This window comes from Cervus canadensis, chromosome X, assembly GCF_019320065.1.
Source record: "Cervus canadensis isolate Bull #8, Minnesota chromosome X, ASM1932006v1, whole genome shotgun sequence".
In the NCBI taxonomy this organism is placed as follows: Eukaryota; Metazoa; Chordata; class Mammalia; order Artiodactyla; family Cervidae; genus Cervus; species Cervus canadensis.
Window position 1 is genome coordinate 24,996,926 of NC_057419.1, and position 27,548 is coordinate 25,024,473.

The 27,548-nt window shown below is 40.0% G+C and overlaps 1 protein-coding gene across 2 annotated transcripts in view; it reads left to right on the forward strand.

The window, feature by feature from the left end:
• PHEX (phosphate regulating endopeptidase homolog X-linked) overlaps positions 1-27,548 on the forward strand; it is a 196,015-nt gene that overhangs the window by 61,998 nt on the left and 106,469 nt on the right. For both annotated transcript variants that reach the window (XM_043459539.1, XM_043459540.1), the window contains exons 11-12: positions 3,753-3,846; positions 6,011-6,139. In XM_043459539.1, the coding sequence (XP_043315474.1) occupies positions 3,753-3,846; positions 6,011-6,139 (223 nt within the window). The remainder of the gene's footprint in view (positions 1-3,752; positions 3,847-6,010; positions 6,140-27,548) is intronic.

Below are 27,548 nucleotides of genomic sequence, written 5' to 3' on the forward strand. Positions count from 1 at the left end.
TTGACTGGTCAGGAAATCTTTGTGGAACAAGAGGGGTTAATCTGTCCATGTGTGGCATGGGGAAAAGCAGAGGCTTTCGAGTCAGACATATCCTAGGCTTGTCTAGCCTTCTTTGCATTCCTTGTGGCATCTGGGAGGATACTTGGCCAACAGTAAGTGCTCAGTGAGCTCTTGGTGTCTTGCTCAGGATTAGGAATGTGAACTCAAAAGATCCAAAGGAATGACCTGAAACTACATGCTTATTACACCTGTTCTCCAACTTGGTTACACCCTGGACTGAGCTGGGGCGATTTAAAAATAATATTTGTCCTGGGTCTCAACCTAGAGACACTGATTGAATTGGTCTGGAGTGGCCTGGGCATCTGGCGATTGTAAGTTGGAGACCGACTGAGTATGAAAAGATCCTGAGGCATTACTTCATGGTTCTAGGTCTCAAGTTTCTTGTCATGTAAAATGCATATGAGGACATCTCTCCTGTAGCGGTGCTGTGGGAGTTAGAGGTAATACGAGATGCCTTAAGCAGTATGATTTCAAGGGAGCAGGAAAGGCGGAAAAATCTAATACCCCAACATATTTGCATCATGCTGTGTCTACTGCCACCATCAGGCCCCATCCTAACAGCTTCCCCAGTTAATCTGGTGCATCACAACCACCTTGAGGGAACAGCTTTTTAATTCATGTAAGCATATCTGCTCGCCACGGATCTCCTTTGAATCTGTACGTAGGGATCCAGCACAGCTCTCACACCCCAGAAGCAGTATTTTAAGGTTGAAGAGCCTACAGACCTTGCATTAGGGTTGGTCTCTGCCCTTTTGATATTCTAGATATTGGACTCTAGTTGCTGCCTGCATCTTCCCAGCTGTAGCTGGCCTTTATGCCCAGCTCTGTGAGTGATGAACTGGCTCATCATCCCCGCCCACACATAAGCTATTCCTCCATTATTTAGCCTCAGAGAGGCTAAATTCTTGCTCCAGAGTTTATATTCCCACTCCACACCCTGAAGCCTTCAGGCCTGGGGCCTGTCCCTCTCCTGAGGCCTACTCTCAGCCCTCAGTTTGAGGCAGGCACTCTCCCAGCCAACTCTCTGGCATGCAGTTGTGGGTGCTAGGGTCTGCCACATCATTGCTATGTGCTTGCCTGTTTCCCCTGCTCAGCTGAAAGCTCCAGGGGATCAGGGACTACAGCTTCCTCGCCATTCCGTCTGCCAGCACCTAGAACTATTTGTATCAGGTGTTCATTCATTCAGAATGAGCGAATGAAGGAAGGATCCCTTATGTACTTACCATGTATCCCATTCGATGGAAAAACCTATTTCTATGAGCAAGCTGAAATCTGAAGTCCCGTATCCCCGAGCTAGACTTTTAAATTCTCTGAATGTAGGTGTGAGTTCCTATTTCTTTGCATTCCTTGTGGCATCTGCGAGGATACTTGGCCAACAATAAGGGCTCAATGAGCACTTGTCTTGCTCAGAATTAGGGATGTGAACTCAAAAGATCCAAAGAAATGACCTGAAACTACATGCTTATTATAGTGCCTCAGAAGAGCAAGGACAAGGGCTAGACTTTGCTGATGAGAGTGGCAGTCTCTGAGGGGAAGTGTGCATATAATTCAACAAGATCCACGGGGCCTGAGAAGAAATGTTTTTTAAATTTTTTGAAAAAAGTTTATTTATTTGGTTCTGCTGGGTCTTCATGGCTGCACGGGCTTTTCTCTAGTTGCAGCAAGTGAGGGCTACTCTCTAGTTGTGGTGCACAGACTTTTCTTTGTGGTGGCTTCTCTTATTGTGGAGCACAGGCTCTAGGGCACATGGGCTTCAGTCGTTGCGGCCCACGGGCTCAGTAGTTGTGGCTCCTGGGCTCTAGAGCATAGGCTCAATACTTGTGGCACACAGGCGTGGTTGCCCCATGGCATGTGAGATCTTCCCAGATCAGGGATCAAACCTGTGTCTCATGCATTGGCAGACAGATTCTTTACCACCGAGCCACCAGGGAACTCCAAGGAAAGAATTTTAGGACTTCTATGTATCATTCTTTCTATTGAAAAAATAGCTAGGCTCTATTAGTTTTGCTGTATAGATAGCCATGAACCCTTCATTTCATCTATATGCCACATACGAGAGTGGGCAGTGTTACCTTCACTGATTAGTTTTTATTCCGTATATTGAAAATAATCTCAAATCATTTACATATACCTTTATATTTATGAATTTTACTATTGGTGTAATCCTCACAAAATGAGCAACTGATTTAAAAAATTCTTGTAGAGAAACAGGAATTGAAACTATTATTAATAATATAAGCACAAAGTGAATGGGAAGAAAATGTCAGAAGCGGCCCTTCTCCCACTCTAGTTATGCCATCTTGGTTGGCCAGATGACAAGATAAAAACAGTGGTGTTCTAACAAGATCTGGGAAGGATATGGTCGCAATATTTTGAAATAGTTAAGATGACTATATGGGATGCTGATTTACATTGACTGTTGTTGTATTAACCTAATCCTATATGGATAATGTGTATTGAAGAATTAACTAAAGGTGTTTGAAGGATTAATTAAGGACTTTGGAAAACATCTTTATTTCATTTTCTCTTTCAAAATTTCTATTTCTATATTTGTTAAAGACTTTCCTGATATGTTAGTCCATTAATATATCTCTATATAAATTAAAATAGCTATACATATGTTGGGTGTATACACTGAAATAGATTTAGTTGCTAAGAGTGAATGTCCACTGAGTTAGGATGCCATGCAAATGAGAGTGTGGGTTATTCTTGATTGGCCAGTTACCATCATCATGTCACACTGCTCTCACATGGCTGGCTGACCCCAAGAGCCATCTCAAGAATGTGTGTTATTAGTCACCATGGTAATGGCACAGCTGGGAGGGGATGGGTCATTAAAAATTCATCATCACTATTGAGTTGGAAATTAACTCAGATCACACATACTTTTGAGGTCAAGGTGCCTTTTGCTTACAGGAAAAGGCAGCAATTAAGGAAATGCAATGGATTTTTAAAAACATGTGTTGTGGATGTTATGAGTGTATGAGGTTGTTTATGTGTTTGGAAGTGAACAACAATAAGAAAACCTGAAATTTATTCTGTCAAACATTTTGTTAGTTATTTTAACTTGACAATAACCCTGTAAGGTAGAGGTCATCCTCATTATATGACAAAGAAAGATGAACTTATATTATATGAACATATATATTATATGACAAAGAAAGATGAACTTGACAATTACCCTGTAAGGTAGAGGTCATCCTCATTATATGACAAAGAAAGATGAACTTAAGTGACTTGCCCAAACTCCCACTCTAGTAGGTATCCAACCAGGGTGCATATCTAGATAATTGGCATTAGCCAGTATATTGCATTTTGTTTCCAAAAGGTAAGAATCCATCTGCATTTTGTCAAGTCACCTAATAATTGGAAGGTATCGACAATTTCTAGGCATGAAAGCATGGATAACATTGGACTCCATGTTGTGAGTGGGAAAGCAAAATGTTCATGCTGAGACCTGGGGCGAGAATTTTCATATCATCTGTCTGCGTTAGGTGGTGAAAAGCAAGCCATTTTTGGTTGAGCTTATTGACATTGTATCATCTGATGTCATTTCTCAAGTGAAAGTTCTGCAGTTTTGTATGAGCAAAAGGTCCCTCCGTGGAGCTTTGCCAACAGATTTTCCCAAGGTGTTCTGCAGAGTATCAGATATCAAGCTTAGTACAATAAATGCATTCTCTTTCTGTTAACAGGACCATTGCCAACTATTTGGTGTGGAGGATGGTTTATTCCAGAATTCCGAACTTAAGCAGGCGCTTTCAGTATAGGTGGCTGGAGTTCTCACGGGTAAGTTTTAAGAAGATTGCAGTGTTACATCACTGGATAACTTTACATGCCAGAACAGTCTGTATATTAACTAATCCAATAGAAACCATCTTTAGGGATTGGGCAGAGGGAATTTTACAGCTTAAGTTCTACTTTTTGGGGGCTTTATTTCTTTTTATTGAGGTAAACCTTACATACAGTAAAGTATATTCAAGCTCTTCTTTGATGAAGGTGTGTAAAGATATTTAGGGCAATACTTGAGACCATCACGTTTTCACCCTCCCCTTCTTACCAATTTATTCCCCTTTCCCCCAGTGTTTTTAAGTGGGACACTATAATTATAATTTTAATATTTCTTAGTGATATATTTGTAACTATCTTTCATTTTCAGTATTCTCAATATTCAAAATATGCATGCTATATGTATTAGATGGTAAAGTTTCATCTTTAATTTAGGGATAGTGTTTTGTCTCTAACTCTAGCTTGATCTTCAGTCTTTTTTTGCCTTTTATTTCTTTTTCATTAGTGTTGGTCTTCTTAATTCAATCTAATTTATCCTAATTCTACTAGGCCAAAGAGGCCTAAATTTAGTCTCCTCTGAGTTGTGGTTCAACTGCCTAAAATGCTTTTCTTTTCCCCCTCCTCATCCAGCCCTGTGATCTCTGCTCCTCTCCCATACTTGTTCTCTTTAACTTACATAAGTGTCACTCTTAGTTTCAGAGGCTTTTCTGAGTAATTCTCTTACCAATACAGACTTAAGGGTTTTGTGGCTCTTTTTTTTTTTTTTTACATTTTAGGAATTTTGGGACCTTAACAAATATTTTAAGTTAATTTTCTCTTAATTTATAGTTAAGTAATGGAAAATTTTGTAAGCTCTAATTTCATTTAATAGGCATTTTAATTATTAGGGAAAAGTGGAGAAGCTCTTGAGTAGTAGCACAATTATTTTGGATACATTTTGGCCCTTGAAGTCACTAGGGTACTGAACTTGATAGAAAATATCATAAAACAACTATATTTATTGAGGTCATATCAAAGGGTTAAGCTGTAAAACTAGTAGATTATATATATGTGTCTGTGTGTATTTTTAACTTCCATGGATCACATAAAAGATGGTCCCCAGCTGCTTTCCACCCCCACTGTGAAGAAAATAAGAGACAGAGGTGTAAGAAGTAGTGTGTGAAAATTTGAGGTTAGGTATGAAGGGATGTTTCTTAAGCATAAAGTGCTAAATATAATACTGAATTGCCAAAGAAAGTTGTAGGATCTCTTTCTCTAGAAGTTTTAAAAATAGATTCATTCCTTACCTCGAAGAGTGGTTATGTTATCAGAAAGTAGAGGAAGAATAGATAAACTTCAGTGTTAATCACATTTGCTCTGTACCTACAACCGGGGTCTAATATCATTCACTGGATGATATTAGCCAGCCACCGTTCTCAGAGCCTCCCCTTGCTGTCTACCTTTATTTTGCATTTTGAGCACTCCAAACTCCCAACCCACAGGGGCAGCTTAAATGATATTTATTTCTTTGTCTTCAACCCTGAAGAGTAAGCCTTTGAGCCTTCCAAGTCCTGCTTTGGACCTTCCTTACTTGTTTGTAAATGTTTTCTTATAATGGTTTAATTGGGACAGATGAGAAAAACACATCTATTTTTTACTTGGTTACCAGTGTGTTCTGTTATGACACAATGTAAATATGCCTCTTGGGTTGTTCATGGTGGGCATGGTGGTCTGTCATGTGAGTGTACTTTCCAGAGCAAGGTAGCCTTTCCTTGGAGTGGGAGGACTTTGATCACCCATTGATTTTAAACCTTTCTTGATAGGACTTTAGTTCTCAGAATGTATTAACTACCATCTGGACACTTGGACAGTATCCTTTCACGTCCCTGCCAACTGCAAAAAAACTATGCTATTGTCCACATCCTTTGTTCAGTGGGAAAATTGGAAGGAAAGGAGGGATACATTATTATCCTCTCTTAAAATATTTTCTCTTAGTTTTACATATAATGAGACAAGCAGAATATTTTTCTTCATTCGATTTTACCTTTGGTTTATTATCTGACACATGTATATGGGTTGCGGCATGTAGTGTTTTGTAGACTGTATCCTTCAGGTTGTTTGACCATTTTTTCAGCCATTGGTTTTATCCAAGTGAAGCTCAATCTGGTTCGATTATCTCCCACAGGTAATCCAGGGGACCACAACTTTGTTGCCTCAGTGGGACAAATGTGTGAACTTTATTGAAAGTACCCTCCCTTATGTTGTTGGAAAAATGTTTGTGGATGTACACTTCCAGGAAGACAAGAAGGAAATGGTAAGTGCTGCCCCCCAGCTGATGAAAACAATGGCAGTTAACCAGATCTGAGATAGATAATATGGTCAGCAGGCCAATATCAGCCTTCTAGCTCTTAAAGTGATGAATCTAGATAACAGTTTTGCTTCAAAGAGGAATTCTTGCAGTACCATATTAATTCAAAACTCAAATGTATAATGTTATCATGAAAATTTAGAAATGAGAAAACAGCATGAAATCATGCCATATAGAGTCAGAATTTCTCCTGTAGAAATTAAATGTGTTCAGTCAATGCTTAGTAAAAAAGAGGGCCTGGATAATTTTGGGATTAGATATTTGAACCATTGTAATTACAGAAGATAGAGATATTCCATCAGATTTCTTTGTTTTAAAGGTTAGGAAGCTGGAGACCCAGTGATGAAATGATTTGTAATATATTTAACAGCTTTTCTTTTATGCCAGTTATACTTACTTGTTTTCTTCAAAATAAACAACTTAAAAAAATTGAAGTATAGTTGATTTACAGTGTTGTGTTAGTTTCTGGTATATAGCAAAATGACTTAGTTATGTTTCTAATAGTTGTATATATACTACAATGTGACAATTAGCAATGTCAAGCATCTTTTCATGTGCCTATTGGCCATCTGTGGAGAAATGCATATTTAGGTCTTCTGCCCATTGTTTGATTGGGTTGAAAAGAAACAATTTTTAAAAATCTATTTGTTTTTAATTGAAGGATAATTGCTTTACAGTATTGCATTGGTTTCTACCAAACATCAACATGAATCAGCCATAGGTTTACCCATGTCCCCTCCCACTTGAACATCCCTCCCCCATCCCTCCCCAACCCACCCCTCTAAACAAACAATTGAAGTAATAGTTGCTTTACAAAGTTGTGTTAGTTTCAGATATACAGCAAAGTGATTGTTATACATACATATATATCTATTCTTTTCCATCATATGTTATTATAAGATACTGAGTATAATTCCCTGTGCTATACAGTAAGACCTTGTTGTTTATCTATTTTATATATATAGTAGTATGTATTTGTTAATCCCAAACTTCTAATTTATCCCTCCCCTCTTCCCCCTTTGGCAAATATAAATTTGTTTTCTATGTATGTGAGTCTATTTCTGTTTTATAAAATAAGTTCATTTGTATCATTTTTTTTGAGATTCTACGTTTAAGTGATATTGTATGGTATTTGTTTTTCTCTGTCTGACTTACTTCACTTAGTATGATAATCTCTAGGTCCTGTCCATGTTGCTGCAAATGGAATTATTTCACTCTTTTTTATGCTTGAGTAATATTCCATTCTGTGTGTGTGTGTGTGTGTGTATGTAATATGTATATATATCACACCTTCTTTATCCATTCCTCTGTTGATGGACAGTAAGGTTGCTTCCATGTCTTGGCTATTGTAAATAATGCTGCTGTGAACAATGGGGTGCATGCATTTTTTTGAATTAGAGTTTTTTTGGATAAATGCCCAGGAGTAGGATTGCTGGATCATATGATAGTTCTATTTTAGTTTTTTAAGAAGCCTCCCTAATGTTTTCCATAGTGGCTGTACTATTTTTTTCCATTCCCACCAACAGTGTAAGAGGGTTCTCTTTTCTTCACACTCTCTCATGTTTAGCAACTATTAAGTGGCTTAGAAATAGAAATACAATGCAGGGACTCCCCCCCCCCCCCGCCTTTTCCTTTCACTATCATCTAAAAACTAAAGAGATGTGACATTTGTTTCACAGAAAACACTGTCAGGTTTTTTTCATAAGCTTAAAAAGAAATCTTTTTATTTTGTGAATTTCTAAACGTATGTGCAAAGAACATTGTAATCAACTTCCATGTACCCATGATCTGTGGCTATTTGTTGTAGTGGTGTTAATGACCCATCCAGATGAATCCACTAATAAAGGCTGAGGTTTAATTTCACTCATTTACTGAACAAATATATGTTGAATATCTGTTATATACCAGGCATTGTTATAGGCGCTTTTTGAGGCAGCAGAGAACAAAGATCCCTGACCTCACTGAGATGACAAAAAAAAAAAAAAAAATCAAAACAGTTGTATTCATTATGATAAAGACTCTGGAAAAGAGAAGAATGAGATTCGGGTAAAGACAAATCAGGAGTGCTGGAAGGTGTGAGTGTGTGGGGAGGGTTGTAGGATTAAATGAGATGGTCAAAGAAAGCCTCACTGTGAAGATGACATTTGATAAAGATTTGAAGGGGGTGAGAGAATCAGATACGGCAGTTATCTGGAGGAAGAGTCTTCTAAGCAGATGGAACAGCTAGTGCAAAATCCCTGAGGCAGGGATGTGCCTGGAGTGCTCAAGGGAGAGCAGGGAGGTCCCTGTGGCTGGAGCTGGGTGAGTGGGGGTGAGAGAAGCAGATGCTACGGTCAGAGCAATAGCAGGGCTGACGTGGTTTTAGAAGACTTGTAGGCTTTGATGCTGGGTGGAGTGGGGAGCTATTGCAGGCTTTTTAGCAGAGGCCTGTTGTGACTTGACTTATGTTGAGAGGCTCACCCTGGCCGCTGTGCTGTGAAGAGATTGTAGCAGGTCAAGAATAGAAGCAGGGAGGCCAATTAGGAGACTGTCAGAGGGACCAGGCCAGAGGTGATGGTGGCTTGGACCAGGCGGTAGCCGTGGACGTTGTGAGAAGGCATGGTATTCTGAATACATTCTGAAGGGTAGAACCAACACAATTTGCTGATAGATTTATTGAGGGATCTGAGAGCCAGAGCTCTGAGTCTGATTAAGTGGCAATACAGAGTTGCTGTTAACTGAGAAGAGGAGTGCTGGGGGGAGGATCGAGTTTAGAAGGGACGATCAGGGGTTCAGTTTGGGCCCTGTTGAATTTGAGATGTTATCAGACTTCCCGGTGGAGATGTCAAAGGGGCAGTGGAGGAAGTACAATGGAGTTTAGGACAGAGGTTGAGGTGGAAGATTGGAGGAGAGGGAAGGTATGAAATCGTTGTCCAGGGGAGTGGAGCACTGAGTAAACTGAGGGAATGTAGTCCGGGTGCCTGGAGGCTGTAATGGTTTGGGTGAGGTTGGAGGTCATGAATTTTAGTTTTATTTTTCGCCATGCCACAAGGCTTGTGGGATCTTTTTTCCCTAACCAGGGATCGAACCCAGGCCCTTGGCAGTGAAAATGCAGAGTACTAACAACTGGACCACCAGAGAATTCCCTGGAGGCCATGAATTTTAAAAAGTCTACTCATTTTGGCTGTATGTTTTCCATCGTTTCAGTAGCATTGGAGGAGAAGGTCCATTTTGAATTAGAAATGGAAATTTATCTAGTTTTTTTTTTGGTGTGCATTCTCTTTATGAAGAATTATATTTTACAAATGGCATGAAGCAGAGTGTCTAGGAATGATTAGGTAGGGGAAGACAAATAACGTTTTCTCTACTCTTCTAGGTTCTTGGCTGAGACTCTCCTGTAATACAAGATTAATAGGAGAAAAACTAACAAGTTTAATAACATGTGTATTTCCTATACTCAGGACAACTGAGTAACTTCCAGAAATGGCTGAAGCTACCACCTTAAATTCCAAGTCGAGCTAAAGATGAAATAAGATGTTGAGCAAAGGGAGAAGCCAATTATAGGTTACCAGGCAAAATGCAGTAATTAAGGATGGTTGTTACACAGATTTAAGTTCTTAACTTCTCCATTGGTAAGAGTTTCTAGAGATTTAGTCACCCTCCGTACAGAAACGGAGGCCCCTTTACAATGGTGATTACCCTTATAAAGGTTAACTTCTCTCACAAAAGAGTGACTTCTCTGCTTTCAGGAAAATTCCTGTGTCTGCAGCCTCTCAAAAAAATAATCAGCCCCAAATAATCAATATGCCAAAGGGACATATTTTCTCTCTGTATGCTCAGTCATGTCTGACTCTTTGCAACCCCATGGACTGTAGCCTGCCAAGCTCCTCTGTCATTAGAATTTTCCAGGCAAGAATACTGGAGTGGTTTGCCATTTCCTTTTCCAGGGATCATCCTGACCCAGGGGTCGAACCCATGTCTTCTGCATTAGCAGGCGGATTCTTTACCACTGCATCACCTGGGAAGCATTTTTGGGATGGTATATTTTGCTCTCCCTCACTAATAACAATCTGTTATGGTCAATCAGATTTGAATATAAGCACCTTGAATGCAAGTGATCATTAAACACTGGATTTAAAGGCAAAGAAAGTTAAAACTCTTGATAAGTCATGATAATTCAACTAGTTGGTATTACGTGTCGATGTGTATTACAACTATGTACTATGTGCTGAAGTTTGCTTTGGAATGCCATACATCTAAGTACATTTACTTAGGGTTTTTTTTTTTCCTGTCTTTGATACTTGGGAGAATTTAATGCCAAATTTGAGACTTTATATTTGAACCTGAAAGTACTCTTCTTGAAAAGAATTCCACTGAAGAATTAATGTCGTTTCAAAATATTCAATATTCCCATTGTGTTTTCTTTCACTCCTTGGTAAGAGTAAATGGATTGAGAATTTATCAGATAATCACAGTGGTAACATTATAAGCCCTGGAAAGGATATAAAAACAATTAAGGGATAGTGGAGGTGTTTTTATATAACAGGATTTTTTTTTGGCAGTAGAAGAATTTTAAGTAATATGAAAAGTATGTGGATTAATTTGTTTTTCTCAGTTTGGGTGTGAAAGTCCCTTTTTCTTGTCAGCATGTGACCTTTTAAAATAAAGTTGATTTTGGCACTCCCCGCGATGTTGTGGTGTACGTGGGATGAGGAGGTAGTGTGATCGTTACACAGATACTCATCTATTTTACATAAAATTATTTGCTGCTCTTAAGCAGAAGCTGTTTGCTTCAGGGAATATTTAAGTTCAGAACTTATAAGAGAAATATCTGGCTTTTTTTTTTTTTTTTATATCTGGCTTTTTATAGCCATGTTGCAGGGCTCTCATCCAAGAACCACCTGGAACCATTGATTTACTTGAAAAACATTCTTTATTATTAGCTACAGTGCAAAGAGAAAAACAGAAAGATCCCCATTGGGACAAATTCCAGAGATACTAACTCAGAGGGAGGGCTGCCATTGTTTTTTTTTTCCCCCAAAAACAATTGTTAAGCAAATGAATGCAGTCAGAAGGGTAAACTTCAGGTGCTTCTCAAACTTTAATGTGTACCAGAATCACTGGAGGATCTTGTGGGTTAAATGCAAAATCTCACTGCATTTTAACTGGGTCTGGGGTAGGATCCAAAAATTTGCATAACCAGCTCCCCAGTGATGTCGATACTGCTGGTCCCGGGGACCACACTTAGAGTAGCAAGGCCTTTGCATTATTTATTTGTTTGCAAACAGCACCAAAAAGCAGCCCTGGTGATTCATGTGAGCAGGGCAGGCATTTGACTCAGGACAGCAGTACATTGGTTACTAAAGCCTGTTACATTAGCACAAGTAACCACTTTGATTTCAGATCATGGAAAATTTCATTGATTTAAATTGGTTTAAATAGACTGTGCCAAACCCTGTGTGTGGGCCTCCAGGCTACTTTTTAGTTCTGCTTTTGTGGTGGTGGTGGTTGTTTTCCTCTGAGCTGTTTCAGTTTTTATTTGAAAACTGGTACCTGGGTTTCTCTAAGAGACTGTGTGCTTCTCCGCAGTATCTCTGTCTCTACAGCCTCTTAATGGCGGGTTGGCCCAACTGCCATTGGCCCAACTGGTTGGCACACTTTGTTCTAGAGAGGGTGGGAGGAGTAGTTCACTTTGAGGTTTCCTTTGTGGAGGAGAAAGCATCCTTTTTCCCTCCCCCAACCTACCTCTCTTCCTTTTAATTGGGGAGAACACACAATTTTATGTTACTGTTTCCTTGTGACTTCCCATATGCATGTGCACACAGCCACACACATATAGCTCATATTCATTCACTCACACCTAACTATGGGAGTTTTCAAAATTTAATTAGAAAGGGGAAGGATGGGATGTAGAAAAAGGAGAATCCTTTCACAGAAAGCCTCTTAAAGAGGCCACATGGAACAATCAGATACTATCTGAAAGAGCCTTTCAGATAATGAGACAGGGCCTTAATCCATGTGGGACTGGCTGCAAACGTTACTTAGACCACAGGGACAGGCCAGTGGCGTGAGAGTAGGGAGTTGTGGAACTCTTTGGACAGCGGCTGACTGTTACCTAAAGTGGCACTATCCAATATAACTTGATATGAGCCACATATGTCATTTTGTATTTTCTACTAGCCTTATTTAAAAAGTAAAAGGAAACAGATGAAATGAATTTTAATACTATATTTTGTTTAATCAAATATATCCAAAATATTATCATTTCAATTAGTCGTCAATAGAAAATTATTGATACAGTAGTTTTTATGCTTTATTTTATATTGTCTTTGAAACTGCATGCATGCTTCATATTTATAGCACATCTCAATTTGGACTATCCCTGTTTCAAGTGTTCACTTGCTGTATGTGGCTACCACCTTGGACTGTCCTTGTCTGAAGAATTGAAGAGGGATACTTTGAGATCAGCATGGCAGGGCTGAGTCCCTGGGTGAGTGGGTGCTAGTAGCCAGGACTGGGAAGGTAGAGTTGTCAGTGTCTGACCAACTGGGTTTCTCAGAGGGCTCTAATATTATGAGAGGGGAAGGACTCAAGTAGTCCCCACAAGGGATTCATGGTCTGGGAGTTGAAGTCAGGCTGCTACTTGCTGAGGCTGTTTCAGGTTCTCTGGGATACCAGCAAACAATCAACAAATTCCAAATTCTGCTCTGAAGTAAGCACCTTGGAGGCTTGGTTCTCATTGGCTCAGGGACCAGGTGGTGTCAAGTCTGCAAGTTAAAGGTGTTCAGTGCCCAAAAGTTGTAAAAGACTCAGTCAAGGCAAAAGTCAGGAGTTCCAAGCTCAAATCCCCTCAGAGCCAGTGAGGAACATTAAATAACGTACAGAACTAAAGCTGGCTGAGTGTCAGCAAAGGCTGGGGCAAGTGCAGTGAGGAGTGGCAATTGCCCCAGGTGAATCTGAGACACAGTACTGACGATCTGCAATGGCTGTGATAGTCAGGATTCACTTCAGGCTCTTTTCATGCAGGATGCCTGCTGAGGGTTGCTCGGCTTCTGCTTTTCTGAGAGAAGTCAGAAATATGGAGTTTTATGTGAAATATCCCACATTTTAAATCTGGGCAATACTTTGGAGGCCAAACTGAATCTGTCCTTGGGATACCATCTTGTGCCTTGTACACTAACATTTATTCTCCAGTTTTCAGATCCCAAAGTCATGACCTTGTCTGTCAGAGAACTTCTTTAATTTTTTCAAGTTATTTAGAAGAAGATCATGCATAATTTAAAAATACAGCATATTAGCTATACATTTAACAAGTTGCTTTTGTGGAAAGTTATATGCAGAGTATGAAAGTGAAACTCTCTCAGAGAATCCATGATGTATTGTCACAGTCAGTAGAGATGATGCTCCTATCTTACCGTGACAAACCCTGATCCATAGGCTCATGACCTGAGTGACAGGAGAGAAGATTTAGAGGTATGTGTTTTTGTGGGAGGGTGGTCTAAAGTTGTTTGTTGTCTTCCATTTTTTTATTATTAATGATAATTTATTTCTATTATGTATGTGTAAATGCCCCAGATAGATATCGAAGTCCATGGCAGGCACACGAAGATCCCAGAGATGGCTATATAATGTTTTAAAAATCTGGTGATGATAAGAAAGTAGCTAACTTTTACTGAGATGTAGTTGGATATCTAGTATGTGTTCTAAGAGCTTTTGGTGTGTTAACTCATTTAGACCTCACAATAGTCCTATAATTGCTTTTACTGTCCTCATTTTCCAGATTAGGACACTGAAGCTCTGAGTTTAAGTGAATTCCCCAAGGTCATATAGCCTGAAAATGGTTAGGTGGAATTCAAGTTCAAACAATCTAGTTTGAAGTGGGTGTTCTATTCCCTTGCTTCTCTCTGAAAAACACTTGAATCTTCACCATTTTAATGACTGGAATGAGGAGACCTGTCATAATGAAGAGACTTCTTAGTGGCTTGTCCTATAATTCATTCACTCTTTGTTGTTGTTCAGTCGTTCAGTCGTGTCCGACTCTTTGTGACCCCATGAACTGCAGCACGCCAGGCTTCCCTGTCCATCACCAACTCCCGGAGCTTGCTCAAAGTCATGTCCATTGAGTCAGTAATGCCATCCAACCATCTCATCCTCTGTCATCCCCTTCTCCTCCTGTCTTCAATCTTTCCCAGCATCCAGGTCTTTTCTAACTGAGTCAGCTCTTCGCATCAGGTGGCCAAAGTATTAGAGTTTCAGCTTCAGCATTAGTCCTTCCAATGAATATTCAGGATTGATTTCCTTTAGGACTGACTCTTATCAGGAAATTATTTATTCATATATTAAGATCTTATACAAATAAAAGAGATGTAATTCCTATTTCTTAGCATTTTAGAAGTGGGAATCAGTTGAAGTAAATTTTGCTTCTAGTATTTCAGTATTTTAAAGACAAAGAGTGTGAAAGCACTATCAATTCAAACCTAACCAGTTGACATTGCATTTTTTTCACATTCATATAATTTTCAGAAGAAAGAGGGACACAGTAAGAAACAAGCTGATTATCAGAGATTTCATCTAAGAGCAACATTTGAGGTATATCTTTGGCTCAGTGCACATACTGAGCTCAATTTCTGGGATTTTCTACATATATCATTCTGAGGAGTGATCCCTGATGTTTGGAATGATGACCTAAGGCTCTGTAAGATTTCTCATCAAAACAATCTTTAAAATGTTTACCATTTTTTTTGGTTACAAAGGCAGAAATGTAAATATATACCTCAAAGAACAATTTTCTATCATGTTGCTGCAAAGGGAAAAAATAGATCTTTCTACTTTGTGCTTTAAATTGTAGTTTCTGAAGGATTCAAGGAAATTGGAGTTTTCATTTGAACATTTTGGCTGAACTAAGTTATTAAACTACCTAATTTTATTTCATTATAGACACTGTGTCCCCAAATTACTTTATTCATGTAACTCAGCTCTGCCAATAGGCATTTTATTGCTGTTCTCTCAAATTTTCTGTTTTTTGTTATAAGGTAAACCCCATTAAAGAAAATTATTCTGATACTTGTTAAAATTTTATAGAGGATTTTATTCAGGACTATTGCAAAGGGTGTCAAGATTTTCAAAGTAAGAGAGAGAAAGATCAGACTCAACTCTGAATATAGCTGAGACAGCTGGGAATTTATGGCCAAAGAGTAGGTTGAAGGAGTCAGTGAATGGAAAATTACTAAGAGGAAACATTCAAAGGTCAAGGGACATTTTTTCTTCTTCTGTTTTTCGGTTGTGCCATGTATCATGTGGGATCTTAGTTCCTCAACCAGGGATTGAACCCATGTTCCCTGCAGTGGAAGTGTGGTGTTCTAACCATTGGACTGCCAGGGAAGTCCTGGTCAGGGGACTTTTGCTGAAGGCAGGCTAGGTGCTCAGATATCAAGAGTGGAGGGGATTCTCTCTCAACTGGCTCATCAGGATTCTTGGTAAAACTGGGCTGTGCAGGCCAGGCAAGGACAGGATGGAACCATTGTTGAGACCTAGTCAAGAAGAGGGTGTAGAGGAACCTGGCTAAAATTTGGTCAAGGAGAGAGACTTTGTCAACAGTGAAATAAAAGATAAAGTAACTGGTCTCTTCTTGTATGTTGACAGTCTGTATACAGAGGGCTAATTTAGTTAAAGAAGAACACATCTTTTATTATACTTTCAATTGAGACTTTATTAGATGCATAATTAAAACTTTACTTACTGTGTCAAACAATTCACTGATTCCTCCTGTATTCTAGTAGCTTATTCCTTTTTCTCTTTAAGGTAAGGACATCATTCATGTCCCCAAGTAATGCCATAGATGACCTACAGTATCTTCCAATTTTCTGAGTGCTCTGCATGAGCAATTCTGGTAGTAACTCTTCTCCCAAGAACAGGTTTCCCCTCCCTCCCCATACTGCTGCAGCTGGTCCTGAAGACTTAAGTACCCACATGGGTCCAATCGCAGTGGTAGAGTTTGAACTTGCAACCTCCATATACTAGGAATTCACCTCATTAGTTAGCCAATATAATTGAATTGATGAACTGCCATTAATATTCAAGTTCTCTAATTCCCCTGCTCACTGTTTTTCTCAGTGGTTGAGTAAATGAGATGTAACTCTAACGTTAGTGGCAGAAGTCACATGAAAGTCAATGTCATGCACTATAGCAATGCCCTTATACCGAGGGATTCTTCATTCCTTACAGGTGCTGCTCCTCAAAAGAGTTGATCTCAGTATAGCCACTGTACTGATAGAGATCAAGCTCCCTTCAACACAGCTCATGCAAAGAAAGGATATTCTATCTGGCTATCAAGTGTCCCTGTTTCTTTTTGCCTAGTCAATGGTATCAGCTATAATATCGGCCAGTTTCTCTGGGTCTTTGCAGAATTAAGTTTTGCAGTTTCTCTGGGTCTGTCTGAATTAAGGCACACCAAAGTGATTTGAGTTTTAAAGGACTTCTAAATATAGTTACAAAACATTGACCTTATAAAGAAGTTACATCTGGTTTTCTGAAAACTGGCATATATATAAATCTCATAGCCCAGTTCTACTCTTATCATTTTGGGCAAATTAACCTCTTCGTTTCTCTGTTTTCCTGTTTATGAATGGTACCCAAGCTTTGCTGCTATAGCAATGCTCTGTAACACTCAACCGCCAAACGTCAGTGGCCTAATGTTGATGCATCTGGAGTTAGCTGGTGATCCCCCAGGCAGCTCTGCTTATTTTGGCTTGGTTTGTCAAATGTCTGGGGGCCAGCTGGTCGAGGCTGGCTTCGGCAGAGGTGATCAGGATGACTTGGTTCTACTCCAAGTATTTTCCTTCTGTCACCCAGCCAGCCTGGGCATGCTGTCCTAGTGATGGCAGAGGTGCAAGTGAGAAAGCAGAGACCACGAGGCTTCCTGAGGCCCAGGCTCAGGACTGGCATAATGTCCTGTCTGCATTCTGTTCACCTAGGCCAGCCACGAGGCCAGTCCAGTTTGGCAGAATGGGGTGATGGAATGCATTTTTCGTGAAAGGTCCCATAGCAAAAGGCATGGATAGAAGCCTGGAGGTATAGAGTTAAAAGCCATCGTTGCAGTGAATCAGACATAGGGATACAAACAGTACCTACCTCGCTGGTTTGTGATGAGGATTGAGTGAGATAATCCACATAGAAGGCTTAGCATGATGCCTAGTGCATAGCGAGTGCCCAGTGAATGTCAGCTGTTATCACTGTGCGTCATGCCTGAGGGTAATCATGAAGAGCAAATGCATGCCATCAAGGAACTATGGCAACCCTCCTGCACTGACAGCTCTTCTTCCTAATTTCTCTTCAACAGAGTGAGTGTGAGTGAGGTACCTGGGGCTTTTGCTCTACCTAATTCTCCATACATGCCCGGCGTAGTAGCTTTCAGTTGGGTTAAAGATCCTTTTAAGGCCTGTGCCCTGGCCACATTCCAGAACCTGCCCTACCATTTAATGCTAAATCTGGCTCCTAGGAGAGTCTCATGCAACTGCTCAAGGAGCCAAATGTAATTTCTATAGCAGATCCAGGTTTCACAACTCTCTGCGGGCTAAATCTTAAAACAACAAATGTCATCAGACCCCAATCATGACAACTCTTTTTAAGCAAGCTTGGTAAAATGACATCCAGCAAAACAAGTAATTTAGAAAGCTCATTGGGAATTCTTTGGAAATAAGTGTGGACACTGCTCTTGCCCTTGTCCTCGAGTGTGCTGCCACGGTAATGACACATTTGGCCCACGTTGCTTGTTTGTTGATTCTGTCTCTGGATAACATTGGACACTATTGTCTTTGCCACTTATGATTGGCCACAGTCTCATCAAGCAGATCTGATCAGACCTGTGGGCTGCAAAGACCCTGTACTAGAAATTCATTCACTCAAAGAAAGCATTAGGCCCTCCAACAGAGCTGGGTTTTGGAAGTGACCTGGCAGAATTCCTTGCTGGAGGAAGTTTACCCACAGCCAAAGGCTAGACTGTTGTGAGACTGGTGACTTCTAAATATTATTCTGGTTTCTGATCTGTTCTCTCAAAGAGTAGTAAAGTGGAAAACAGGAAAAGATGAGTTAGAAAATTAGAACACAAGTCTATTTATAGTCAGTAAATATGATCCTAGCCTTATGCTTTTTGATGAGAACATGCTGAACTGTTGCACCACCAGACTAACATGCTTTATAGTATAATGGGGCCTAAATAACTTGGTATTTTTTTCTTTCACTACCATTTTGAATAGCTCTACCAAGTTTGTTAATCCTGACAAACTGATATGATTTGTTTTATTAGCTTGCTTGGCTGCCAGAAACAGTGTCTTCTAACTATCTAGCCGTAGTTTTTTTTGCTTTACCGCTTCTCACTTAATATAGGTCTCTTCTTTACTTTTTATTTTAATGCCATTATTGTACTTTTATCAGGAGCAAATTCAAAATTGTTTTCATAAGTATAGTATGAATAATGAGTCAGTGGATAGTTAACATTTATTAGTGTATTGATTTATTTAATGTCTGTGTTTCTTTCTAGTGAAGTGACGGTTGTCAGAAAGAAACGTTTTAGGAACTTCCCTTACATTACAGCCTATTTTTTCTGTGTTAACCACATGAATTATTGACAATAATTTTTGTTCTTCGCATTCACTAGTCAAGTGGTTGCAACTTAAGGAACCATGTCCTGCTCTAGACCAATGGGGAAACTGGAGACTTTTTGATCTTATGTTTTATTAAGGTATTACTTATAATTTCTGAATATATGAAAAATGAAAATCTCAACATTATGCTTTTGTTTTAAGAATTGCATTGAAATTGCATTATTTTAGGATTAATGAATACAGTCAACCTTGAAGATTCTCTTCTTTAAGAACTCTATCAGCCTATAGCTGTTTGTATCAGATATATAATATATATGTATGTAAACATATATATATATAACCATTCTTAGCCATCTGTTCTATACCACATTGGCATCATCAACCTCAGAATGGACTGGACTAACTGAGTCATTTGAGTCCTACTAAAGTTTATATTTCAAATAACTGCTGGAATAACTATTACACATTAGCATGTATAAAAGATATTTGATTAAATTTCACTTCTTTGCTAGATACCCACTGGAGGTTTTAAAAACGTAAATCAACTTCTATTTATTGAACATTTGCTTTATGTATCTAATGAGATGTGAAATTATATCGTGAGAAATCATATCATGTAAGATATGAAATCATAAAACTAAGAAGTTTAAATTTGCAGAACACTGTAGGGGAAGAAAAGAATTTTTTCCCTTTATCCTCCTAGGTTCTTGGCCAAGACCCCTCTGTAATAAAAAGACAGATTAACAAGAGAAAAACAGAAGTTTAACAGCATGTATCCCTTCTGTTTGGAGCTTCCCTGGTAGCTCAGCAGTAAAGGATCCCCCTGTAATGCAGGAGATGCAGGTTTGACCCCTGGGTTGGGAAAATACCCTGGAGGAAGGCATGGAACCCACTATAGTATTCTTGTCTGGGAGCTCCCATGGACAGAGGAGCCTGGTGGGCTACAGTCCATGGGGTTGCAGAGAGTCACACACGACTTAGTGACAGACTTGAGACCTTTCAGACTTGGATGCCTCCCGCATGTATGAGCAAGACGCGGGAAAACCGAGTAGCTCCCTCTGCTGTATGCTTCATTAGTATTACTTCATTAGTGTATTACTTCATTACTTCATTAGTGTCCACCTCTGTGCGGCCTTATGGACTGTAGCCCGCCAGGCTCTCTGTCCGTGGGATTCTCCAGGCAAGAATACTTGAGTGGGTTGCCATGCCCTGCCCAGGGGGGTCTTCCCCAGACAGGAATCGGACCCACGTCTCCTGCACCTCCTGCCTACAGTGGCCCAATTCATCACCTTAAATACCATTTCCAGCTAAGTCAAAAGATGTTTTGTAGGGGAGGGAAGCCAGTTATGGGAGATTACTAGGCAGAGCATGGTAAAAAAGGGTAAGGTTGTTATACAGGTTTTTGCTTCTCCATTGGTAAGACTTTCTAGAGATTTCAACATGACATCTTCCTTGTACAGAGAGAGAGACACCCTTTCAAATGCAGATTTCTCTTATAAATGTAAATATCCCTTACAAAAGGGTAACTTCTCTGTTTTTTCTCATCTGCTATTTCTTAAAAATAGTTAGCCTAAAATGTAAAATAATCCTCATGCCAAAGAGGTAAGTTTTGGGGTGGGAAATTCTGCTCCTCTTCCACACTTTTTCGTTGGCTTACATATCCATGGTCTCAATTGATCTAAATCATGATTCTTGTTTTCAAAGCTTATGGATTTGTTGAGGAAATCAAATAAATATAGGCTGTTAAACCCACAACTACATTGTTCTGATTATAAACCTAATAGGAACTCAGAGAAGGATCTGAAAGTGTGGGTTTAAATGTTTGGGATTCATTGGTATGAGGTGGGATCTGTGTTGGCCGTGTAGGATGTCTTTGTCACCACAGACAAAGTCTTGAAGGAAACTACAACTGACAGTGGGCTGACTGACCTCTTCTGTTACTGAGCTGAACTCGATGTGCGATCAAGTCAATCTCCAGACACTGAGTTGTGGTGAAGGGAAGTATAGCATTATTTGCAAAGCCAAGCAAGGGGAATGGGCAGCTAATAGTCAGAAGACCTGAACTCCTTGATGGCTTTCGGGCAAGGGTTTTTAAATGCAACATTAGGGGTGAGGATTGCAAGGCGCAAGGTCAGCTTGCAGACATTCTTCTGATTGGTTGTTGGTGAGGTGGCAAGGTGATGTTTTGAGAGTCTTAAGCATCAGTCTTCTGGTTCCTGCCAGTCTGGGGGTTACATGCTTGTGTTTGGCACTTGCCATCTGGTGGGTCCTGTTTCTGTAAACCAGCTCAAAGATATGCACCAGATTGTTATCTATATCCCTTGAGGAGAAACTAGGAGTCTAATTCAGTTTTATGGCTAAACTGTTGTATAAGTGATCATTACTTTTTGCTTGATTGCTTTGCCTTTGTTTCTGCATTCTCTCACTTCTCTTATTATTTAACTGATCAAATCTGCTACTCAGGAAAGGTTGGCAAGACTGAAGTTTTTTTTTTTCCAAATAAGAAGTAGGGGACACAGAGGGATCTGTCACCAGGAAGGCCCTGCAGAGTCTTGCTTGATTTCACCTCTTCTCAAAGCAGTGTTAGCATATAGTTGCAGCATGTGGGATCTTTTGTTGTGGTCAATGGACCCTCTCCTTGTGGCTCAGTAGTTGTGGCACATGGGCTCCAGATCACAGGGGCTCAGTAGTTGTAGTGTGTGAGCTTAGTTGCTCTGTGGCATGTGGGATCTTAGTTCCCATGTGGGATCTTAGTTCCCTGCCCAGGGATTGAATCCATGTCCCCTGCATTATAAGGCAGATTCTCAGCCACTGGACCACCAGGGAAATCCCTGAGACAATTTTAATGCACTAAGATAGGAGAATCTCATTTTCAAAAACCTTTGCTGGCAGGGTAACAGGTGTATGTATATGCATATGGGACGCCCCCGTGTCTGGTGTCTGACGTAGAACACTACGGGAAAAATCTTGGAGTGTACAGAATGAGAAGGGGATCCCACTTTTAAATAACATTGTTTGAGGGAAAGAACTAAAAACTGCTTGGTATACTGACCAAATAAGCTGTATTTTCTCAGTGTGGGTCCATAAAATCTGAAATAAGTAGATGCTTAACAAAATGCTGCTTTCCCGGGAGGGCTCTTATGCTGAATGTAGCCAATTTTAACATGGTAACATTTAATTTTTATATGTTATATTTTGATTTTTAACTCTAAATAATATTTTCTATGGATATGTTCACCTTATGACTTCTACTTTAAGTGATTCCTATTAATGTTATATGCTGGCTGGTTGGGGCATTAGGTCAAGGTTTGGTGAAGAAATACTATTCCTGTCTTTTTTTCCCTTATTTAAAAATTACATCAGGCTTTTGCTGCCTCAGGGAACATGACTTGACTGAAGGCAATGTTATTATGTGATGCTGTAGAGTAGTCTAAAGTTAAAAATCAAAAGTGTTCAGTGATTTATCTTCCTAGTTCCAGCATACTAAAATCATTATTTTTCTTATTTGCATTGATGTGCCAACCAATGACATTAATAACCTTCAAAGATTTCCCTTGTTCTTAAAGTCTGCTGGGGCAGTTCAGCACCATTTCTTAGAAAACACTGTACAATACATCTGTAGAGTGTGCAAAAAGAAAGAATTGCAAACCTATGATGAGACATCTCAAGACTAGGACAGAGAACAACTGAGGCTTACAGGGAAAGACAAGAGGAAATTGATTACAGTTTCTCTCGGTATCCACGGGGATTAGTTCCAGGACTCCTGGCAGATACCAAAATCTGTGATGCTCAAGTCCCTTACAGAAAATGGTGTAGTATCTGCATATAACCTATGCATACCCTCCCAGATACTTTAAATCATCTCTAGGTTGCTTATAATACCTAGTACAATATAAATGCTGTATAAATAGTTGTTGGTAGGCCGCAGATTCAAGTTTTGCTTCTTGGAACTTTGTGGAATTTTTTTTTTCCCAAATATTTTCAATCTGAGCTTGGTTGAATCCATGGATGCAGAACTTGCAGATATAGAGGGCCGACTGTACTTGGGTTTTTACATCTGTAAGAGGACCACAGAAAGACTGAGTCATCAAAGCATGGCTTTAGGGAAGACAGAGGTGGTAAGGGGAGTGGAGGGATACGAGAAGGAAAGGAAGAGGAAGAAGGAAGATGCGTAGGTGTCAACTACTTGTCATTCTTCATCCCAGCAATACCTGATATCTTTTTACCACTTTATTTCCATTTGGGATGCCAATCAGCAAGGTACAGAGCTTTGAAAACCTATGCAAAATTCTTAAAACGTTAATGAGTATGAAACCCATGGTTAACACCCAGGAATGGCCAGGGAGGGTCCTAAGAAACCAAGGTGGTTAAAGAGAAGTATTTGGAAGCACTCAGCATATTTTAATAATTTGTACATGTTTCATAAAAATGCCGCAAGAAGAAGACAGGCAAAATGACTTTAAGATTCACCAAGGAAATCCCCAATGGAAATCCCCTAATTCAATTATATATATATATGTAATGGAGAAGGCAATGGCACCCCACTCTAGTACTCTTGCCTGGAAAATCCCATGGACGGAGGAGCCTGGTAGGCTGCAGTCCATGGGGTGGCAAAGAGTCAGACATGCCTGAGCGACTTCACTTTCACTTTTCACTTTTATGCATTGGAGAAGGAAATGGCAACCCACTCCAGTGTGCTTGCCTGGAGAATCCCAGGGATGGGGTCGCACAGAGTCGGACACAACTGAAGTGACTTAGCAGTAGCATGCCAAGATGTCTTGACCTGGATCATGATTGTTTTGTTTTATTTGATTAACTAATTTTCAACTGTAATGGAAGCGGATTAGCTTTTGCACTCCTTACTCCAAATAAGGATATACTCAGCTTTTAATTCTTTAGGAGCTTTCTACTATGGCTGCATATTGGATAGCGTATTGAGAGGAAATCTTTCATTGCCCTCTTGTCCTTGTCTGTGAATATCCCTCTTCCTACCAGTGTGTTCATGCTGCCAGGATGCATATAGCCCTGTGTGAAAAAAAGCAAACTTTTTAGAGAACTTCCCTTTTTGCAGAAGATCTTGTTCCTATTTCATGGAGAAAAGACATGCCATTCTACTAGGACTCTTGACCTTCCATCATCTCATCTATACATTCTTCTGCATTCCTGTCTATCATTTTATCCTTCTTGCCTCTCAAAATCCTGTCTCATGTCTAAGGTGAATCCTTCCATATATTCTCCAGATCCCATCCCTTTTTGCCTTCTCAGAGACCATACATGTCATTTTTTCTCTCCCATATTTTCAACCTTTTCCTCTTCACTGAATCCTTTCCACTGTGTGTGTATGTGTGTATTTTGAATTTTTTAAAGGACTTAGTTTTTTAGAGCAGTTTTAAGTTTATAGCCTGGGGAGGAAATTTTTCCCCCCTCTATCTTTCTAGGTTCTTGGCTGAGACCTCCCTGTCATAAAAAGACAGACTAATAGGAGAAAAATGGAAGTTTGATAACCTGTATATCTCCTGCATACATGAAAGAGAGCCAGGGAAACTGAGTAACTCTCCAAAATGGCCCAAACCATCACCTTAAATATGATTTCTAGCTGAAGACTAAAGAAGATGTTTGGGAGTGGGGTAGGGGGTGGGGGACAGTTAAGGACATTTATTGGGAAAAGCACAGTAAACAAAGGTATGGTTGTTATGCAGGCTTAATAACTTCATGTCTTCTCCATTGATATGAGTTTCTAGAGATTTAGTCAATTTGCTCTTCCTGATTAAAGGCGTGTGTGTGGTGTGTGTTAGTCTCTCAGTCGTGTCTGACTCTTTGCGACCCCATGGACTGAAGCCCACCAGGCTTCTCTGTGCGTGAGATTTTCCAGACAAAGATACTGGAGTGGGTTGCCGTTTCCTTCTCCAGGGGATCTTCCCGATCCAGGGATCGAACCTGGGTCTCCTGCACTGCAGGCAGATTCTTTACCAACCGAGCTATAAGGGAAGCCCTAAGGGAGACACCCTTACAAATGCCAGTAGCCCTTATAAATGCAAATGTTTCTTCCTAGAGGGTAACCTCTTATTTTTTGCAGCTTATTTTGTGTGTGGTTTCTTAAAAGTAATCAATTCAAGATAATCCTTAAGCCAAAGAGACATATTTTGGGATGGCATAGTCTCTCCATCAACAATGAAATTGAGAGGAAGGTGTAGAGATTTTGCTGAACGGTGATTTCCTTGGTTCTTGCCCTTCTCAAGGGAGAACTTTCAGTCAAGAGGCATTGAGTAGTTTTAAGTAGTAAGAGTGTTATTAGGCAGACACTTATCCATAAGCACTGAAGCAAAACCTATGGGGGGCAGGGCAAAAACTGCAATGCTAATTTGTTAGGAATATGACATAATGAGCCCTGGGTTACTGTGAGTCACCTTTTAGGTCTTGGCACACCTGCACCAACCTCTGCTGGCGGTTTTGTCTTGCTTGGTGCTGATATGGCTGGAAACCTAGTGATGGTCCTTGGCCTCAAAAGGGAGGCTCTCTGAACGTGCTCTGACCACCAGTGTTCAGGTGGTGGAGGGAAAGATGAACCATCCAGGATGGGGTGGGACCTGCTCATGTATGACCAGCTACCAAACTCTCCTGCCTCCCTTCACATGCAGTTTCTGCCATTAACATCACTCAGTTTTTCCTAAACCAAAGGTGAACTTACACTGACACATCACCCAAGGTGTATAGTTTACCTTAGAGTTCACTCTTGGTGTTAAACATTCTGTGGGTTTAAACAAATGTATTTTGACATGAGTCTATCATTCTAATACCATATGGTTTTTTCACTGCCCTAAAAATTCTCTGTTCTCTGCCTCTCTATCTCTCCCTATACCTACCCTGCAACCACTGATCTTTTTTTTTTTTTGCCTCCATAGTTTTGCCTTTTCTGGAATGTGATATCATTGAAATCATACAGTATGTAGCTTTTTCAGATTGGTTTCTTTCACTTAGTAATATGCATTTAAGGTTCACTTAGTAATATGTACTTAGGGTTCCTCCATGCCTTCTCATGGATTGATAGCTCATTTCTTTTTAGCAATGAAAAATGTTCCATATTCTAGATGTAGCACAGTTTGTTTATCCAGTCACCTACTGAAGGACACCGTGTTGTTGTTGTTTAGTTGCTAAGTCATGTCTGACTCTTGGCAACCCAAAGAACTGCAGCACACCAGGCTTCCCTGTCCTTCACTATCTCCTGGAGTTTGCTCAAACTCATGTCCACTGAGTCAGTGATGCTATCTAACCATCTCATACTTTGCTGACCACTTCTCTTCTTGCCCTCAATCTTTCACAGCATCCAGGTGTTTTCCAGTGAGTTGGCTCTTCGCATCAGGTGGCCAAAATATTGGAGCTTCAGGCATCAGTCCTTCCAATGAATATTCAGGGTTGATTTCCTTCAGGCATGACTGGTTTAATCTTGCTGTCCAAGGGACTCTCAAAAGTCTTTTCCAGCACCACAGTTCAAAAGCATCAGTTCTTTAGTGCTCAGCCTTCTTTATGGTCCAACTCTGACATCTGTATATGACTACTGGAAAAACCATAGCTTTGACTAGACAGATCTTTGTTGGCAAAGTGATGTCTCTGCTTTTTAACACACTGTCTAGGTTTGTCATAGCTTTTCTTCCAAGGAGCAAGTGTCTTTTAATTTCATGGCTGCATTCACCATCCATAGTGATTTTAGAGCCCAAGAAAATAAAGTCTGTCACTGTTTCCTTTTAATCCATTTATTTGCCATTAAGTGATGGGACTGGATGCCATCATCTTAGTTTTTTGAATGCTGAGTTTTAGTCCAGCTTTTTCACTCTCCTCTTTCACTTTCATCAGGAGGCTCTTTCATTCCTCTTTGCTTTCTGCCATAAGGGTGGTGTCATCTGCATATCTGAGGTTGTTGATATTTCTCCCAGCAATCATGAGTCCAGCTTGTGCTTCATGCAGCCCGGCATTTCACATGATGTACTCTACATATAAGTTAAATAAGCAGGGTGACAATATACAGCCTTGACCTACTCCTTTCCCAATTTGGAACCAGTCCATTGTTCCATGTCTGGCTCTAACTGTTGCTTCTTGACCTACATATAGGTTTCTCAGGAGATATGTAAGGGGGTCTGGTATTCCCAACTCTAAGAATTTTCCACAAAGTGCTGTGATCCACACAGTCAAAGGCTTTAGTGTAGTCAATGAAACAGAAGTAGATGTTTTTCTGAAATTCCCTTGCTTTTTGATGATCCAACGAATGTTGGCAATTTGATCTCTGGTTTCTCTGCCTTTTCTAAACCCAGCTTGTACATCTGGAAGTTCTCGATTCACTTACTGTTGAAGCCTAGCTTGAAGAATTTTGAGTGGTACCTTGCTAGCATGTGAAATGAGTGCAATTGTGTGGTAGTTTGAACATTCTTTGGCATTGCCTTTCTTTGGGATTGGAATGAAAACTGACCTTTTCCAGTCCTGTGGCCACTACTGAGTTTTCCAAATTTGCTGGCATATATTGAGTGCAGCACTTTCACAGCATCATCTTTTAGGGCTTGAAATAACTCAGTTGGAATTCCATCACCTCCACTAGCTTTGTTCATAGCAATGCTTCCTAAGGCCTACTTGACTTCACATTCCAGGATGTCTGGCTTTAGGTGAGTGATGACACCATCGTGGTTATCTGGGTCATTAAGATCTTTTTTGTATAGTTCTTCTGTGTATTCTTGCCACCTCCTATTAACATCTTCTGCTTCTGTTAGGTCCATACCAATTCTGTC